Consider the following 21266-nt stretch of genomic DNA (forward strand, 5'->3'; position numbering starts at 1 on the left):
GAGGAAAATGTCAACCTACTCCAGTATTCTTGCCTGGAAAAATCCCATGGACAGAGAAGCCATGTGGGCTACAGTCTAAAGGGTCACAAAGAGTTGTATATGACTGAGCAAGTAAGCACACACACATATATACCATATTCATTTCTCCTCAATATAACTCAGATTCAGAAACTGAAAACCATCAGAATAATCTCAATTATAGTAACTGTCACACCAATACTAAATTATCATAAAATTAAGGCATATAGCATCTTAAATATCATGCCTAGTCCTTCCAGTCTTCTGATTGAAAGTGTTAAGTCACTCAGTTGTGTCAAACTCTGAGACCCCGTGGACTGTATCCCGCCAGGCTCCTCTGTCCATGGAATCCTCCAGGCCAGAGTATTGGAGTGGGTAGCTTTTCCTTCTCCAGAGGCTCTTCCCGACCCAGGGATTGAACCTGGGTCTCCTGCATTGAAGGCAGATTCTTTACCATCTGCGCTACCAGGGAAGTTCCAAGAATAAAGGTAATCAGAAGATATTTACCTAAAACAAACAGCCTTCTCATGGTCATTCATTACATTCCTACATAAAGGGAGTAACTTCATACCTCCATACTCATCCTTCTCCTGGCCCTATACTCTTCTCTCCATTTTCTAGGAGAAAGTCTGCCTGTGAACAATGTGAGTTAGGTAAGCAGGATCCAGTGAGGCAATGGGGGTGAAGATGGTTTGCTCAGCAATGAGCAATCCTCAAGGAGAAAGGCATCGCAGAGGCTTGCCAGCTGGAAGACAAGCTGAAGGAGAAGAAATGAGAAGTTTTCTAGACACAGCAACCACAATTGAAGATTTATAGCCTTGGATGCTAAGAAAGTAGTCAAAAGATCTTTAAGATATTTTTTGTTTTGAGGTTCACCATTTTTTAAAAAGTCTTTATTGAATGTGTTACAATATTGCTGTACTTTATGTTTTGGGTCTCTGGCCACAAGCCATGTGAAATCTTAGCTCCTTATTCAGAGATTGAACCCGCACACCCTACTTTGGAAGGTGGTCTTAACCACTGGACCACCAAGGAAGTCCCTAGTCAAAAGATTTTGATGTCTGTCTGTATGTATGCATGTCTTTGTTTCCTTTGACACATAATCAAGATCTGTTAGGGCAGCCAGTCCATGCATCAGTGGTGATAATGTATTTGAAGCCATGATTTGGAAGAAGTCTAGTTGGGCAAGTATACAGACCAACTGAAGACAGTAGGGTTGGGCTTGGTGACCTCCTGAGTACGTCTACGGTTGCTTGTAACCTCCTGCGTCTGCCTGCCACCATGAATGTGTGTGTGTACACTGATGCCTTAGGGATATTTTACAAGTTTCCCTTTTGAAAAAAAAAAAATCCAGCAATACAAATTCTTTGATTAGGTCTTTTACATTGAGTGCTTGAAGCTATATGGCCACTTTGCTATGGGCTACAAGATATCTCCCTAATTTCCCAAACTAGTTATCTGTCTAAGGCTTTGAGCACTTACACACTCTGTTGAGAAATAAAGAGGTGAAATCTGTCAGTTTGCATTACTCTGGTTTTGCCCAAGTGAAAAGACTTTTTAATACATCTAAACTACTCGGATTAACAAGGTGCTACAGGGGCCACACTGCTGCCTGTCACTGGGTTTGCCTGTTGACATGTGTTAGTAAATAAATAAGAGGGTCATCAATCAGTTGGTTTCAAAACCTGGATTTAGAGAATGATAAATTCCACAGAATTGCTCAGGAAAGCTGGTTATTTCAAGACTACATTTATCTGTGAGCCACATTCTATTAAAAAAAAAAAAACACGAAAAAATACACGACACACTGTCAAGTGAGCTGAATAAACTGACATCCTTTCTGAGACCTTTTAGGTAACAGGTGTTGAACACTTGTAATGAGATTTCCATGCATCTTCAGAGGAAGGAGATAAGATTCTAGCAAGAGCTGTTGAGAGTGTTACGGAGCACGGCCAAGGGAATAGTTCTCAGGGAGGAACGCTCTGAAGGAGACATTACATAAACGTTGTTTCCTCACAGGTGCTTATGTTCTCACTAAGAATTTTTACAGAAGGCAAATATTCACCCAAGAGAAGCTTTTGGAAGGCTGTAACTTTTCCAGATTCTGAGGTATCTGGGGTATATTTAATTAAGTACTCTCGATGCCTTATCTTGGGCATTTACCTCATATTATTTTACAAATCTTCCTTTGAAATGTTGAGAGTCAATACGGTTCATGGAGCGCTCAAAGTAGCTTTCCAGAGTGTGTGAAGAATTTTTTTTTTTCAATCATAAATGGTTGGTTAACAATTCTGCAGAGAAAATGAAGTTACTAAATCGGAAATTTGGAAAACTGAGGAAGTGAAAAGATAAAAATGTTGTTTGATGATAGTTAACAATAAAAAGAAGCATTTACAGTAGTAGGTGTTTTCTGTAATACTCTGATGTCTTAAATCTGTCTGGAGACCATGTTTTTTCTCAGAGACAGATTCAGTTTCTCTTAATCCATTTAGCTGCTGCTGTTGTCTTTTTAACATCCCTGGGACAGCCTATCCTTCCAAAGTGATTTGTGGTCCCACTGTATTCTGGATGAAGCACATCAATCTCCCATTTATCCACGCCTCTGTCTCTACATTCCTGTTCTGAGTATCTGGTTGATCCTGGGTTTTGGGGATTGTTTTATAAATTGTCTCAGTATGTGGCAAGGCAAGTGTCTACACTGTTTTGCTTTTACCTTAAGTTAATACAGTTTTCCTGTACCCTTTATTCTTTTATTTAAATTTTGAAGTAACTTTTATCAGTTTTCCCTAAAATCCTAGAATTCTGATGGACGTTGCCGTGAAATTATAGATTAACTTGAGGGGAGAATTTATATATTATTAAGTCATCTCAATGGCACCCCACTCCAGTACTCTTGCCTGGCAAATCCCAAGGACGGAGGCGCCTGGAAGGCTGCAGTCCATGGGGTCGCTAGGAGTTGGACACGACTGAGCGACTTCACTTTCATTTTTCACTTTCATGCATTGGAGAAGGAAATGGCAACCCACTCCAGGGTTCTTGCCTGGAGCATCCCAGGGATGGGGGAACCTGGTGGGCAGCTGTCTATGGGGTCGCACAGAGTCGGACACGACTGAAGCGACTTAGCAGCAGCAGCATCTCTCTTAAGGACATGAACTGTCTCTATTTAGATTACTCGCTGTGACCTTTATTTAAATTTCAAAGTTTTCTTTATAGAAGTCTAGAAGTTCTGTATAGTCGGGCTGGATACCTTAGAGTTTGGTGGTTACTGTGAAAGGTACCTTATCTATCCGTCTATCTACGTAGTAGAATGATGGTGCAAAGTAGTATTTCTGAGTGTGGTCCATGAACCACTGTGGATCCCCAACACCTTTTGGAGGGCCTGTATAGTCAAAAGTACTTTCATAATAAGATGTTTTGCCTTTAAATTCTGTTGACATTTACACTAATGGTGCAAAAACTGTTGTTACCTCACCATGAATCAAGGCTTAAGGTGCTAAATTATACTTCTCATGTATCCTTTATCACTGTGTACTCAAGAAGAAATGCTGGTTTTACATAGGAATGTCTGATGGAAGAGAAAAAATGATTAATTTTATTGAATTCCTACCCTTGAGTATACATTTAAAAAAATATCATCTGTGACAAAATGAGAAATTTGTGTCAAGTACTTTTGTACACTGAAGCACAGTGACTATCTCAGGGAAAAGTGTTTGGACTGTTTCAGTCCAAGGCTGAGCTAACTGCATTTTATTCTTTCACAGAGAACCATTTTTAGTTGAGAACTACTGACAAAGTATGGTTATTCAGACTTGGAAATCTGGCAGATGTTTTCTGAAAAATGAAGTAAACCTGTCACTTTAAGGAAATAACAGATAGTATTTGTTGCCAGTGATAAAATGGAAGCTTTCAAGTAAGGGCAGAATTTTAGAAAACATATCTGTCATGAGCTTGATAGCTTCCCAAAACTTTAAGGCTTTTTTGATGAGTCAGGGGTGATAGTGACAAGGGTGATTTTTTCAGTATTACATAATATTTGTTAACAATAAAAAGATCACAAGTCACTGCATATTTTTCAAATGACCAATACTTGGTGTTAAAAGATGTATTCAAAATATATGATAAATCAATGGAACTTAATGAAACATCATGAAGAGTTTACTGATTTGCTTTCAGAATCCACATTTCAATTAACCTATAATAAACTTCCACTTGCTGAGAAGAAAACTCATATGAAAAGCTTACTAACACTTTTCAACTACAGTAAGTTTGAACACAGATTTTTTTTTCCTGTCTTAACCAAAAATAACACTTTGCAATAGATTGAATGCAGAAGTATGTATGAGAATCTAGATGTTTTCAATTAGGGAAGCAATGAAAAGAGATATACAAAGAGGTAAAACACTGTTACACTTCTCAAGACATAGTTTTTTGTTCATTTTGGACATTTTTTCTTTTCATAAGAATATTTTATGTTAACAAGTAATGGGTTAATGTTTATTTTTAAACAACATTTTATACATTTGTTTGTTTTATATGTTTGTTTTGCATTAATTTTTAAGAGTATAATAGGTCCCAAATTATAAAGTTTGAGGATCACTGGTATAGAGAAAAGCAATTGATTTTAACAGGCTGACTTTACAACCTTGATGAACTCTAGTATATAATAGGTTCTATTTAGATCCTGTAGAATATTCTAGGGAAGATGATCATTTGCAAACAATGGTGGTTTTATCTCTTCTCTTTCTATTCTTTTGATTCACTTTTTTTCATTCCTCTTAGGTAGAGAGTCTGAGACAGTATTACGAAAAATGATAATGTATATATTCATCTTATTTGTAATCTTAGAGAATGACTTTAAATTTTCCTCATTAAATATCCACTGTAGGTATTTTTCTATATGAATTTTACAAAGCTATGGAACTCTTTCTAAGCTAATGGTCTAATCTTTTTAATGCCTAAGTGTTGAACTATTTCACTGTTTTAAAAATATCTATTGAGGTCTTATGATCTTTAAGTTTTTTAGTTTTTTGATGTTGAATCACTTTTATATATTTGAAACAAATCTCACTGATCATGATATGTTATTTTCCAAATATACTGTTGGATTCATGAGCTAATATATCTAGGCATTTTATATATATGCTTATAACAAAAAGGACCTATAATAATTCTCTCTTGTTCTACTGTCATTATCAGGCTTGGGAATCAAGATTATGCTTGTCATATGAAGTGAACTCCCCTCATTTCCCATTTTATTGAACTTATTTTGGATAGGAATTATTTGTTCCTTAAAAGTTTGGTAGAATTTACCTCCCCAAACAACTGTTCTTAGGCATTTGGGGATGGGAGATTTTTGACAACTACTTCATTTTCTTTAAAACTTACGGCCATTTAAACTTAGTTTCTTGGGCTGATTTTACCAATATACAGCTTTTTTGAGAAACGTGTCAATTTCTGACTTTCAATTTTTGTATTTGTTCACAATACTTTTCGAGTATTTTCTCTGTCATGTGTCTCTAGTTCATTTTTGTTTTCATATTCTATTTATCTGCATTTTTTCCTAAGTAGTCAGATAGAAGTCTATCTTACTCTATTTCTATTCTTTATAACACTTATATTTTTCTTTTGTATTGTCTACTTATTTCTCCTTCCTTGCTGCCCTCCTTCTAATTGCCTAGGTCACTAGCAAGTTTTCAGCTGTATTCATCCTATATCCTGTTTTTCTTACAACCATATTATTTCATACCCAACATTTCCACTCAGTTTTTCACTACTGCTAGTCGCTGCATCATATTGCTAAGCATCTTCCTGTATTGCTTTGAGAATATTATGCTCAGTTTAAATTTTTCCTCCACCAGTTCCAGATAATACGTATTACTTATTGTCTTTACTAAGAGCTGCACTCCTTAGGAGTCTAGTAATTTTGGATTGGGAGCTCAAGATCATTTGGAAGTACAGAGAATGGGGTGACGGGTGGGCCTGTGCCCTTTGCAGGGACTTTGAAAGGGGAGAATCTTAGTCTTTGGAGTAGAGAGTCTCAGGCAACACAGAACCAATACTGATAGATTCCCTTTTCATACTAATCCATCAGGCAACTCCTATGGATAGGGATTCACCATTGATTTGTTAGATTTAAAGCAACAGCACTTGGTTAAAAGTCTCCTTAGCTTTAGTTCACCAGGCTAGAGGGTTGGGATGCAGAAGAGTGAAGGGATGAGTAGGGGTGGCTCAGCTCTTTCCTGTTTTCATCAAGCTCTCACTGAAGCACAGCTAAGCCCCTGTCCTGATGATATCACAGATCTTGGCCACCTGACCTACTGCCGCCAATTCCAATGACAAGAGGGAAGGCATTGGACATCTCAAGGCAATGTGGGGGGAGGCAGGAGCAGAATTTAAAAGTTTCCCTCCCTCCCTCTCTCCTTCTGACCAGCCATACACCAGACTAGGGTAACTAACTCCCCACCAGACAGACTGGTGAGACTGCAAGGCAATCTTCTTTGGGCCAAATAGAGTGAAACTTCTTTGGGCAAAGTAGAACGAAAGTGAGCGGAACGAAAGTGAGATTATACCCTGCTCTTTGCATGGCAGCTGAAAGGAGGCAGAACTCAAGATAAGGTGTTTTTTAGGGAGATACCAATGTTATAAAAGGAAGGTAATGTAAACGAAAACAGAGGTACAAGCCACAGGAGAAAGAAGGGATATATGATGGAACAAAATACCTCCAGAAAGGGATAGGTAGAATTGGGGTCAACATCACAAGTGGATGAGTTGGCCTTGAAGAGAAGATAACGTATCCCCTGAAGATGCAGAAAAGAAGAGATAGGTAGATGTGAGTAACAGAAAGTTTGCAGCTACAGAGCTAGAAATCTGAGGCTTAGTATGCTCTTTATAAGACTTAAAGGTACTGCCCGCCCTTAAAAAATCTTCAATTTAGTTGTCATTGAAACTTAGGGTCATGTTCCTATGATAGCCTAATCTGGAAAGAACATTGTTCATGACTGAATCAGGTTTTCATTCTTTTATATATGGAATATGCTATGACTGTCTCTGAAACTGTGCTTATCTATTGCAATTCATACTCAGAATAAAATGATAACTGAAAAAAAGATGGATGACTCATTGACAGAGAGACTGATGATCAAGGAAAAGTTCTGCTCACTTAGGTCACAAAAGACTTTACGGCATGACAAGTAATTCAGCACTGGCAATATTAACCCCAATATAAAGGACAGAAGCCAAAAGCAGAGGGTAGTATGACAGTGCAGTCAACAGTTGCTTTAGATGGAGCAGTACATACTAATGCTTTCCCAGAATTAAACGAAGGTCAATCAGAAAGGACATTAGAGGAATGCAGACCCAGAACTAATTTTAAAGGAGACAGGGCTAAGTGTCCTGAAATGTCTCCATGATGGACCTAGAGATTGTCATGCTGAGTGAAGGAAGTCAGAGAAAGAGAAATATCATATCACATCCCTTATATTTAGAATCTAAAAAGAAATGATACAATGAACTTATTTACAAAAAAAAAAAACAAAACAGACTCACAGACTTAGGGAACAAACTTACGGTTGCCAGGGGGGAAGAATGGGGAAAAGAGATAGTTGGAGAGTTTGGGATGGAAATGTACACACTGCTATATTCAAAAAGGATAAGCAACAAGGACCTACTGTATAGCACAGAGAACTCTGCTCAATGTTACGTGGCAGCCTGAATGGGAGGGGAGTTTGGGGGAGAATGGACATATGTATATGTATGGCTGAGACCCTTTGCTGTCCTCCTGCAACTATCACAACATTTATAACTAGCTGTTCAGTTCAGTCGCTCAGTTGTGTCTGACTCTTTGCAACCCCATGGACTGCAGCACACCAGTCTCCTCTGTCCATCACCAAATCCTGGAGTTTACTCAAACTCATGTCCATTGAGTCGGTGATGCCATCCAACCATCTCATCCTCTGTCATCCCCTTCTCCTCCTGCCTTCAATAATTCCCAGCATCAGGGTCTTTTCAAATGAGTCAGTTCTTTGCTTCAGGTGGCCAAAGTATTGGAGGTTCAGCTTTAGTACTCCAATATAAAATAAAAAGTTGAAAAGAAATGTCTCCATGCTTTGTCAGAACCCTTGTCCTTTGGTAACTAAAGCTGCGGATAACAGTGGGTGCAGAGATCCTAGGAGTGTTGAAAGCACTGCCACCATGCTGCACTGGCATACAGGGTTGCACCTCATGTCTTCATCTGACTTTTCACTTAGTTGGTTAGTGACCTGAGTGTACAGAGAGCTAGTGAGCAACTGTACCACACACTTGTACTCTGTCCTAAGCTGACGGAAGATACACACAGAACATGAAAGCTCTGTCAGACTTAAGCAAATCATGCCTTCAGTTGCTTCTTCTAGTCAATAATCCCTGCAGCTGCTGCCTGTTATGTTCCCAAACTGGCTTTGGATATATGGAACGAATCTGCCAACATTGTCATCAGTTGGCTAACTGACACGAACACAAATTTTATAGTGCAGGTGCTTATCTTGAGTGCCTAGTGACTTGGTGTGAGAGAAAAGTTGGGGCAAATAAACATACTAGAAATCCTCATTTATTCCAGAACAGATATGGAAATAGTCAAAATGAATTTATATTATTTGCATAATACTTTAAAAAAAGAATATGGTCTTAATACCTTCTGTACATGCATCATATAGAATAAGGCTAATGGTGTGGCTAGGAGCTGTTAGAGATATCAATATATTGACAAGAACATGCTGGTAAAAATAGTTTAAAATTAACATTTCAATTGTATCATCCTAGCTGATAGAATCAAAGTAATTTATAGCTATCAGAAAACAATTATCTTCTTCAGTCAGTTCAGTTCAGTTGCTCAGTCATGTCCGACTCTTTGCGACCCCATTAATCACAGCACGCCAGGCCTCCCTGTCCATCACCATCTCCTGGAGTTCGCTAAGACTCAACGTCCATCCAGTCAGTGATGCCATCCAGCCATCTCATCCTCTGTCATCCCCTTCTCCTCCTGCCCCCAATCCTTCCCAGCATCAGAGTCTTTTCCAATGAGTCAACTCTTCGCATGAGGTGGCCAAAGCCCTGGAGTTTCAGCTTTAGCATCATTCCTTCTAAAGAACACCCAAGACTTATGTCCTTTAGAATGGACTGGTTGGATCTCCTTGCAGTCCAAGGGATTCTCAAGAGTCTTCTCCAACACCACAGTTCAAAAGCATCAATTCTTCAGCAATCACTTTCTTCACAGTCCAACTCTTGCATCCATACATGACCACTGGAAAAACCATACCCTTGACTAGACAGACCTTTGTTGGCAAAGTAATGTCTCTGCTTTTCAATATGCTATCTAGGTTAGTCATAACTTTTCTTTCAAGGAGTAAGCGTCTTTTAATTTCATGGCTGCAGTCACCATCTGCAGTGATTTGGGAGCCCCCCCAAATAAAGTCTGACACTGTTTCCACTGTTTCCCCATCTATTTCCCATGACGTGATGGGACCAGATGCCATGATCTTCGTTTTTTGAACGTTGAGCTTTAAGCCAACGTTTTCACTCTCCTCTTTCACTTTCATCGAGAGGCTTTTTAGTTCCTCTTCACTTTCTGCCATAAAGGGTGGTGTCATCTGCATATCTGAGGTGATTGATATTTCTCCTGGCAATCCTGATTCCAGCTTATACTTCTTCCAGCCCAGCGTTTCTCATGATGTACTCTGCATATAAGTTAAATAAGCAGGGTGACAATATATAGCCTTGATGTAGTCCTTTTCCTATTTGGAACCAGTCTGTTGTTCCATGTCCAGTTCTAACTGTTGCTTCCTGACCTGCATATAGGTTTCTCAAGAGGCAGGTCAGGTGGTCTGGTATTCCCATCTCTTGAAGAATTTTCTGTTATCTTCTTAGGTAATTTAAGTATTTTATTGACCACCTGAAAAATTTTCACAGCTTTTCCTTATATATAGTTCAAAAATGATTTTTAATTTGACCACTATCTAGATAATCAGTGATACTAAATCAGAGTAGCTCAAAAAAAAATTACAGATTTATATGATTTTCTCAAATATTTTAAAGAAAGTGACAACAGGTCATTCTGTTTTAGAGTCAGAAGTTGTATCTATCAATTTGTCCCTAAAGCATAAGGTGAAATCATCAGAAGCAGAAATGGTCACTGAGGTTTTTTTACTTTCAGGCCAAGATGCCAGAGTCAAGTCACATTGTCCTAAAAGGCTGGACAGATATTCTTCAATTCTTTAATTTTATTATTTTCAAGGCAAGGACTTTGGGCTTCCCTGGTGGCTCAGATGGTAAAAAGTCTGCCTGCATGCAGGAGACCCAGATTCAATTCCTGTGTCAGGAAGATCCCCTGGAGAAGGGAATAGCAACACACTCCAGTATTCTTGCCTGTAGAATTTCATGGGCAGAGAAGACTGGCAGGCTACAGTCCATGGGATTGCAAAGAGTCAGACATGGCTGAGCAACTAACAACTGCATTTCCACTTGTTTCTTTTAGTACACAAATTACCTCTTGAAAAGTGTTGTCAGAGTTTATGGGAATGCAAGATTTCAGGTCTATTACTTAGACATTCTAGCCTGAATTCATGGTGACACACAATCCTTCAAAAATTTAAAAATAAAATTTGCAAGGAAACTCAAAAACTTTGATGACAGTAAACTGTTATGTTATCCTGGAAATAGTAGAAAGAAATTATTCATTAACAAAAAATTTTTCATCAACTCTGCAGTTTATATACTTCCTTCTGTACACACACGTCCTTAGGTAGAATGTGCGTGCGTCCAAAGTTGCTTCAATTGTGTCTGATTCTTTGTGACACCATGGACTCCTCTGTCCAGGAGATTCTCTGTCCATGGGATTCTCCAGGCAAGAATACTGGAGTGGGTTGCCATGCCCTCCTCCAGGGGATCTTCCACAACCAGTGATCAAACCTGCATCTCCTGGGGCTCCTGCACTGCATGCAGATTCTTTACTGATTTCATAAATTTATTATTTACTGCTCCACTTTGACAATGAAGTGCTAAATTAAAATGCCACCCAGATGGCAAACACATCCTAATGACGTAAGGAGGGCTGCAGTACAACTTCCCCAGTCAAAGAAAGCAAGCAGTGCAGCCCTCTGGGAAAGCATGTCTCTCCTGTTCAACTGAGACCTTGAAAATGAGAGCACTAGGGGGTTAGTGCCGGGAACCTGGCAACAAGGGCCCAGACAGATCCTCACTGCACAAAGCCTCTGCGTGTTCATTCCATGCTACCTTCTGTTCAGGAGACCTCCACGTATTGAGATTTACAAGGACCTTAGGTACCAAACTGATGAAAAACATCTCAGGTCAAGGCAAGCTCTAAGGAGAGGTCTCCCTCCTCTTTCATCGTAAGTCACAAAATGTTATGTAGTTTTTAGGAGAAAGCAGAGATGGTTATTAGACATTTTATATTAGACATTTTGTTTCTGTCCATTAAAAAATTCCTTGAATTAAAGAACAAATGGATTCTTCTTCAAAAATAACATTTGGATCAATAAGGCATGTGATTAAAAAAACACACAATTAGAAACCTAGTTTCAGTATCATTTTGAACCTTAGATTATCAATAAAAATGATCTTTCTATTATACAAAAAGTTAGAGGTAAAATTAAACCAAAGAGAAAACTAGCTGATTTTGCAACAGTGTAAATCTCAAACAACAACAACAAATTGCTTTCTAGAAATTGCAGGTTCTTCAAATGAATTCTTCAAATGAACTACAAATGTGTTCTCATAAAACTCATATAAATAATTTCCAAGAAGGAAAGAAGGCATTTAGAGAGGGCTCATCTGTTTTATTTCATCTAATACAAAGTTGTAAAATCCCTTTATCTCTTCAAATCTGTGCTGCCAATGGAAAATTTGAAGAATTCCCAAGGATGAGAACTATGAGTCAAATGCTGAACATCATTCTAAATTATAGAAACAACTACTGAAACAGGTTAGATTACTAGCTGTAATAAATACAATTGCTATCTATAAATTCTGGCTTGTGTGATCCAAAGCCTCTTCACCACGCCTCCCCCCACCCCCACCCCAATAAAGGGCATGAAATTCTGGTTTAATTTTTCCAATCTTGTTATTTTAAATCCGTGGTTCATTTTTGCTCTATGCTGTTAACTATTCAGGGGTTGGTTTGAATGACCTTTTGTAAGCCAGCTTGCTAGTTTACAGATATTCTCTCTACAGTAGAGTCTGATCACTGTGCCATAAACTGAATCATTTATTCAATAAAATTTATATCGAGTAACAACGCACCAGGCACTTTTTTTAGCACTAGAGATACAGCAGTTTTGAAATACACAAGCCCTGCCCTTGGAGGGGAGGGGCTAATATTCTAGGACAATAGCTGGATGAAATAACTCTCTTGCGTGTTAGATCATATGGGTTATAAAGAAAAATAAGGGAGAATCACTCGGGGTTGTAGAGAGGTGGCACATTTTAATTACATTCAACATTTGACACTTAAGAAGTGTCAGGGAAAATAAAGATTTAGTTTCTGGAGTCCTCTTAGCCTTCCACCAGAGACCTGTCTAGTTTAGCAGCCACTGGTCACTGTGATATGGATTAGTAGCTACTTGTCATGGAGGTGTGCTGGCAGAGGAAAATATCCAGTAGATTTCAAAAACATCATAGGAAAAAAAGAATGTCAAACATTGTAATAACTGTGTATACTGAACACATTTTTTATATGGTAATATTTGGATATATTGGGTTAATAACCTATAATCTTAAAATTAATTTCACTGCTTTTTAAAATACCTCTTAAATACAACTACCAAAGAATTTTAAGTTAAAATTTGGCTTTCATTGTATCTCTATGGGCCGCACTGTTCCATTTCAAACGTCCATTTTAACTGAGTGCAGAATGGAGAGGAAGGAAGACGTAGGGAAAATATGAAGACAGCTTAATAGGTAGACAGTGGGTTCTAATCTTTCACTTACTAGCTATGTGACCAGAGATCAGCTTGTAGATAATTACCCCTCTACTTCTGTTTTCTAAAAGGTAATAAGAGTAATATTTAAAATAAAAGTAACATTTACTGTAAAGAGAGGTTGTAAAGGATAAATGGATCCATGTAAAGTGCTTAGAATAGGGCCTAGCATGTAACTGTTTCCTCTTATTAAATATTATTTTTGGAAAAAGTGATTGTACAAATCACCCTTGGCTTTTGTGATGCATGTGAGTGGTTTATCAGAAAATGTCATGACTTTGGATCAGACAGCCCTGGAAGGCAGGGAAGCCAGAGGAAGAGCATGGAGAAGGCTATGGTGACTGAGGAACATGGGTGCAAATCTCAGGTCTGCTGAATTTTAATCGCAGCATGACCTCATGCAAGTTGCTAACTTTTTCTAAAGTCTCAGTTGCCTCATCTGTAAAATATTCATTTTGAAGAGCAGTTTAAGAAACTATTGAAGCAGCATAAATGAAAAACCCCTGGGGCAACAGGCAGGTCAATAGACGACAAAATAATGACAAACCCTGGATGAATTTTATTCTTTGCATCGTACAAACTAACTGAGGATAATGATTATAATGCTCAAGAGAGTACTGTTTCAAAATTTTATCAAGCCTTTAAGCTCCTCCACATGCAATTGATACTCTCATTTTTACTCACTGTTAAAAGTACCTCCAAGAACATTTATTAAGCAACCCTGTTAACTTGCAACCCAATGCAACTAGAGGAATATAACATTTCTTGAAAACCTCTCTTCTGTTACTTCAGAACAGTCTTCCATGGAGGGTATCTTTCTCTTCCATTCACTTAAACTACTGAGACTATACTGATTTTTTTTTCTCTTTTCTATGCAAGCATTTAATTTTTTAAAAGTCTTTTTCCCAGAGTCTGCAGCCTAGACAGCTGAGAAATGGCAGGGATGTTAAACCCAAGTGAAGGGGAGACTGACTTTCATCTGGTGGAAGTCAGTACACAGGGGACACCAAGTTTCACAAGTAGGGCAACTGCCTCTGCTCCATCCTTACCAAGGCGAACTGTGACCCCGTCTCATTTCACGGGGGCAGAAGCGTAGCCACTGTAGGTTGGGGATCAGGACACCTGACTCTAGTCCCAGCTGGCTGACTTGTTTACTCTATGGCAAATGGGAAAACCACTGACAAGCCTGGACTTCTTGTCTGCAAATTACGTAAAAACTATTTTCAACAGAAATGTTTGGGATAAAATGCTCTAAAAGGTTTTGAAAAAGTTTGTTAAAGAGCATGGGACTGTGGCTCTCACAATGGGCTGTCATGAGAAGGGAGGAGAGTCTCATATTCTTTTCTGAATTCCTTTTTTTCTAAAGTGCACTTCAGCGATCATTGTAGGTGTGTTCTTTCCCCTTTTCTTCGTTCTGAGTGTTTTGTTCCTGACACTTTCTGAGGTCAAATACTGGAAGAGAATTGAAGGTAGGAAAAAACAAAAATGAAATAGTGTCCTTAATGGAAAACTTCAGTTAAAAACAACCCAAGTAAACTTGTCTATAACACTCCATGCAAAATTTGACTAATATGAGAAAACTAGCATTAGAAAGGTCCATCACTTGTCTCGAGCACCTTTGTTTTCAGGTGGAACTAACTAATGGCCCTTTTGTCTCTCTCCGTAGTGAGTATCTACTTTGTGTCACGGGCACAGTGCTGGGTGTAGGAGACAAAACAGTGAACAGTTTCAGTAGAGACCTTGCCTGCAAGAATCTGAAGCAGAGATGGATGGGATGAACACACAATGGCCCCTGTAATTAAATTAATTACAATGGGAAAAAGTGGTATGCACACACACAAAAGTAACAAAACCTTTAAAAAACCTTAGAGACCTGGAGAAGAACTCTTTCCCAGCAATTTCTTGAGAATGGAGTTTTATAACCTCTGCTATGATGAACAACTTGCAAAGGTAAGAGCAGCTTACTTTTTATTTAACAGCATTATATGTTTTTACTCTCAGGTTATCTTTCGGGAATGATGAAAGGAAGATGGTCCTCTTTTCTAGTTGTAAGAGTCCTTCAGATATTGACGACAGCTCCAAATAAGATTAGTGTACATGCTCAAAACCTGATGCATAACATTAATGCAGCCTAACATGTGTTGCTTTGAACTCATATCAAAAAATAGTACTGAACTTTTGCAGAGATAAATGGCCTATATTTTCCCTACAAAGCATTAGCAATAGCTCCAACAAAAGTCAAAATCTTTTCAGTATCTTAGTCAAAGTGATCAAACAAGACCCCTGAAAGGGAAAGAGCTATTCATCCATATCAAAACACAACACCACCACGTTAGAAATAACGGCACATGCATGCACAAACATTTATTACCTGTTTCCTTTTCTGCTGGGCCTAAAACATAAGAGAAGAAAATTAAGGAGAAAAGCAAAGTCTATCCATGTTGCTCACTTGCATAATGTAAAAGCAAAGAAATCAGCCCACTTCCTACTTCCAACTTAAAGTGGAGTTTGTTCTTGGTCTGACCCTAAGTATGAAACAAAACTCTTTATTTTTGAAGATACAAAAATAGAGGGGAAAGGGAGAAAATGAAAAGCATAAAAGTTTTCCTTATCTAATAAGCATGCTTTTTTTTAGAAAAGAGACTGCTCAGCAGTCCTACCTGACAAGATTTCTAAGATCCCTTTTCTAGAATGTTCTGAGAGGGATGACTCCAGAAAGGAACAGGTTGGAGAATTCTCTGTTCCCACCCCACTGGATTCTATTTTAGGCTTTTCTCTAACACAGACGTGTTTTTGTGTGTGATTCAGAAGAATAACCATTTCTTTCTGATCACGTTGTTAATGTATTTATTTAGCTGATTAATGAAAGAAGCCCATGGTTCTGTATAAATAAAAGAAAGTTTTTCATTTGTCCATATTAAAATGAACTCTACAACTAGAAAATAAATACAGAAATAAAATTAAAAATATATGGCATATTTTTTCAATATTGTTGGATAAGGTAATGGTCAAAAATATTAACTAAAATAGTAAAGACCAAAAGGATTCTCAAAGTTTTTTTTGTACAGGGTTCATAATATTTGGATAAAACAATCTTGTGTTTGCTTAGGTTATCCACAAGTTTTTTCTCTTTGCCAAACTTGAAAGTTTTAGTATCTCTATTTTTATATAAATTCTTTCAATCCATGTTCACAAAACCCAGTATTCCCAAAACATGAAAATTGTTTGGATGAGTATTTAAAACGTGAAAACCAATCTGTTTCTACTTTCCCCAAATGATCTAATATTCATTGCTTTTGCTTTAACACAACATGATATCATAATTAATGATGTTAAACTGGTAACTAAGGAGGTCTCATGTTGTTACTCTCGTGATATAATATTGGTTGCTATAGTGATGGGATGGCTTTTTTGCTAATCACTCAGGAGGTTGGTTATCATGTGCTCGTTAGAAAGCCTGATCAGGTTTGGAGAGAAAAAAGGATATAACACAGCCAATTATAATCACCTATTTTACTGTCCCAATTTTGATGAATCTATCACAATATCAACTAATTAATAAATGTATAATTCATTAAGTACACTTTTATATTAGAAATTATTAAATTTTTTTCTAATGGACAATTATTTTTTATTTTTAGAGATAACTATTTAACACCATAAACTTTTTCTTCCCTAAGTTAAAGCTACATGTATTACACAAGCTAGTTTTATGATAATTAGAGAATCTGAGGTCATTTCTATTGCTTTTAATTATATCAGTCAAAGGACAGTTAGATAAGAGCTGATTGTATGACTTCACCACAAATTTCAATCTATGTATTTCTAAGCATCTTAAACCTTAATGAAGAAAATGAATAATTATCCTTAATGAATAAAACCTGAAGAAAGAGAAAAAATGCACAATCCTCTCAAGAGATCTAATCTTTCAAATGCATCAATATATTGTAAGCAATTAAAAGTTGCAAGGACATTCTATCAGTTTGTTTCAGCCCTCATCATAATCAACAAGTTTCCTCTTTTCTCTGAGAGACGCTGCAGAAGTGAAAATGAAATTATGTAACACTACACCAAGAATGAATACACTGCCCATCCTTTAAATGTTAGACATACTCACTGTAATGTCAAAAAATACAACCCATGAAAACACGTTTTGGTTTCTTCAAAACTCAAAATAAGAACAAAGGACAACTTAAGCACGAATCCCGGGTCTTTCATTCAAGCAGAGTCCCAGGAGGCATATTAAAGCAATGAATAGGAAAAAGCTCTTCAGTTCACCAGCTGAGATTTTAATGAGACATTTCCCTTTGCCATGGCACAGGTTTGCTCAGGGAAGGAAAGGACTTCTCACAGAAAATGCAGTTAATAGGCATTGTTGGCTCTCACGGCCACTTCAGCAATTGCTCACTGCACTGACCTTCTATTTTGGCGTATTCTGTGAGTCTCGTGTAATTGATCAAGGCAGCTTTCTCAAGACATTTTCTGACCACTTTTTTCACCTCTTCTGCTGGTATGGGAGTGGCAATATCTTTCATTAAAACCTAGAGAGAGAAAGAGAAAGACAGAGACTGTATAGAATATGAAAAGCAAGTACACAAATTGTCCTAAACGTTATTAGTAGGAAGGGGTCCTACGTAACCTCAGGGGAGGCAATGAGTAGGCACTTCACAACTGGGAAGGAATCTCTGAGTCTTGGCTCCTCCTGTCTAGGCCTTATGTAAGGACATCAAAAACTCCCATAGGCCAAGCTACCATTCAGGGTGACTGTCACTTTTCCTCCAGGGAAACACAAAGCCACTAGAGCAGCTGTTTCAGATGAGGGTTACGGTCCTTGGGACGAAACTTTTGTCCTTGTACGAAGTTTACCTTGTATATCCTTGATTTAAAAGCCTTAAATATTTGGAGCAATATATAAGAAAATACAAATTTCATTAAAATAAGCATTATTTACAGACTACAATAATCAAGATCTCTACTCTTACTCGGAGAAGGCAATGGAACCCCACTCCAGTACTCTTGCCTGGAAAATTCCATGGATGGAGGAGCCTGTAGGCTGCAGTCCATGGGGTCGCTAAGAGTCGGATACGACTGAGCGACTTCACTTTCACTTTTCACTTTCATGCATTGGAGAAGGAAATGGCAACCCACTCCAGCGTTCTTGTCTGGAGAATCCTAGGGACAGTGGAGCCTGGTGGGCTGCCGTCTATGGGGTCGTACAGAGTCGGACACGACTGAAGTGACGCAGCAGCAGCAGCAGCAGCAGCAGCTACTCTTACTAATTGTACTTTATTTTGATCTGCTGGGGGCCGAGGCAGGGGAGGTGGGCTTCTTTGTTTTAGTGAAATGAAAGGACTATTAAATGTCAAAACAAAAGGAAGCTTTCTGAAATTTAAAAAAAAAAAACAAACTGATTACTTTCCTAAATTATTATTATGGGTTCCTAAATTATACTTTTGGATTTTCCATTTACAAGTATTACTGTTGGCAAATGGAAAATGCAATTATATCCAGAATTCAAAATATAACTCAGTTATGTACTTTTATAATGACTCCTTGACAGTTTTCCTTAAAACTTTCCAAGTGATTAAAAAAAAAAAAACTGCTTACAGTAAGTTTTAATTATACAATTAGTCAAACTCTATCTTCCCTATAAGTAATGTGATTTTTCTTGCTTTGCTTCCATTCAAATTCTACAAAATACAGGTACGGCAAAATCTTAACATAAAGAAGACAATACTTTTGTAAGTGTTCTTACTACTCTGTCTTTCACTTTGAAAAAAATATTAAAAGAACATGAAGATGTCCATTTCATGCTTCATTATTTCATTCTATTTTGACCAGCCTCGGCACTAAGGATTTTATAATCTCAAATTCATTCAATTATTCTAGCACTGGTGATCCTTGACAACATGTTTTCATCTTGTCAGGCAAGGTTTCCTTCTGAAAACAGCCACCTTTATCACTTAAAACTTTCCTTTCCTATCAAATTAAAATTTCTTCATATTCTCATATTAAAAATCTTTAACACATGACATATATTTGGCACTTTAACTAGAACTGCACATTAGACTCTTTATTGCCACACAAAAAATATCCTTCTGCCTACAGTTAAAGCATTAACAGGCACTATTCTTTTTAATGTGATTACTACTAAAATTTAAGATTAATTTTACTATTAGACTTTCCCCATGGTGCCAAGCTTTCAAATAACAGTAACAGCTTTAAAATTAGAACACCTGTATCTAGGGTTAAAATCAGGCAGTATTTCATAGTATCTAGAAGCTGGACACTGTCTGAAGTGTGTGTGGGGAAACTGAATCCCCTTTCCTGGAGAAGTACAGATAAAGGACTGGCAAGTGCAAAAGGGAGGCACAACATATGTTTCATGCTTCCTCCCCATGTTTATTCAAGGCATCGTAAGTATCAACAATTCACATGCAGATTTTATTTTTCTAAGATGTCAGTAAGTACAGACATGAAAATGCAGAAATAGCCCTTACCATTTCCTCAATTCAGTAAGAGACATGATCAGTTACTATAATTGAAATAAAGGTCACTGTTCATTCTGCCACCTGTCAGTGTAGGGTATGAGGGCATCTCTGCTATTACTCACTCTTCCCTGCTGGGGGAAGGAAAGTAGCTCTGCCATGGAAACCAGCACATAGCCAGGCTGCGCTGGGTACCCAGGATGGGATGCCGTTCTCAAAACCAAAGCTGCCTTTAAAGACTTTTGTCTCATCAACAATACCTTAACGCATAGGATGAAATGAAAACTATGAAAAGTCTGAGTTACATGCAGCTTTTAATATTATAAAAATTCTAGTAAAATAATTATGACAATAATATTCACAGTGATCAAGGATAAGACAGAGATAGATAGATAACACTAATCCGTATTCCAAAGATCTCACTACAGTCATCAGTTTAACATCTCCTCTCCTAAACTCTTAAATCCCTGAACACTGTCTCCCCTTTTTGCTTTTCAGAGAGGTGCGAATAAATAATGCATTACCTGGAATTCCTTGAGCAGAAAAATCAGTGAGAACAAGTGCTCTGAAGTCAACAAATCAAGACCAGAATAATCAAATCATGAGGCAGAGATGATCATTAAATATACTTTTTAATATGCATAAGGAATAAAACGTCCACATTACTCAACTGCTAGTTTCCAACTAGCATGTGAATAGTTTTATAGATAGATGAAATGATACTTCCCTTTCTCACCTAATCTACCACAAAAAAAAGCAGTGGAGAATATACTTTCATTAAAAATTGATTTTTAACATGGACATAAAGCCTTATTTGCTGTTTACTTTTCATATACTTATATAATTTCATGACTTCTATCATCATCAATTTCTGTCATTTGTGAATTCACTTAAAGTAACACATAAATTGAACTGAAATAAATTTTGAGACAAATTAAGAAATGATACGTGTGTGAATATTAAATGCCGAGAACGCTTACAGATATGAGCAATATGACAGGTAGAAGTACAAATAAGGGGGGATAATACAAGACAACTGTACAGTCTGAGAAACAGATGATTATATTCAACTGAAATAAAAAATGACTATTTCCTGAGGAGGAAAAAAAGAGGTGGGAAAAATGGATATTACCAAAAGGATGCTATAAACTCAGGATGGCAGTGGTGTAGGCTTCAGAAAGGTTTTGGAGAGGAAAAGGAGGATACAGAAGAATTTGAATGTAGTAAGAAAAAGTGAGAAACTGATGAGATGCAACAAACCTGGAAGATGTCACACTCCTAAGGAATGGGGCCGGCGGCCTCGTTCAATAACTACACAGACACTGAGAATGCAAATAGTACTTACAAAGTAATGTTCAAACATACCCGTTCAAGTAATGAAAGTGTAGCTTTCAGCGCACCCTCAGGTCGTCCAAAGGGAAAACAGTATCTTTTAAAAAAGGAGGAACAAAAGAGTGAAACATGTAATATCCAAGAATGCTAAATAATTCCCTTTTCCATTACCTGACATTATTGGACAGCAGTAAAACGTGGTTAAAAGGGCACTGAGCCATGCAGGAGATTTTTAACTGCTGAAATTTATATAGTCCCATGATTTAAATGTCTTAAAACGGTGAAGGTATAAACTGTGATGAAAGAGAGTCTCAGGTTTCGGTGATACAGGAACATCGAAAAATATGGTAATCAAAGCAGAATCCCTCAGGTCCTATAGAGGAAACTTAAAATGCATTTCCTTCTAATTTCTTGTTTAAGTTTTGCTATTCAAACTCTGTGATAAAATAAACTGATTTCC

At 37.6% G+C, this 21266-nt stretch overlaps 1 protein-coding gene across 19 annotated transcripts in view; it reads right to left on the bottom strand.

Moving 5' to 3' along the window:
• Positions 1-21266, bottom strand: part of CADPS2 (calcium dependent secretion activator 2) — a 575633-nt gene that overhangs the window by 118890 nt on the left and 435477 nt on the right. For 12 of the 19 annotated variants that reach the window (XM_040259533.1, XM_040259534.1, XM_040259528.1 and 9 more), the window contains 3 exons: positions 20840-20903; positions 17404-17527; positions 15358-15378 (listed from right to left, as the gene is read on the bottom strand). In XM_040259533.1, the coding sequence (XP_040115467.1) occupies positions 15358-15378; positions 17404-17527; positions 20840-20903 (209 nt within the window). The remainder of the gene's footprint in view (positions 1-15357; positions 15379-17403; positions 17528-20839; positions 20904-21266) is intronic. The other 7 variants (XM_040259536.1, XM_040259535.1, XM_040259532.1 and 4 more) reach the window with 1 other exon arrangement.

This window comes from Oryx dammah, unplaced genomic scaffold (genome assembly GCF_014754425.2).
Source record: "Oryx dammah isolate SB20612 unplaced genomic scaffold, SCBI_Odam_1.1 HiC_scaffold_18, whole genome shotgun sequence".
Classification (NCBI taxonomy): Eukaryota; Metazoa; Chordata; class Mammalia; order Artiodactyla; family Bovidae; genus Oryx; species Oryx dammah.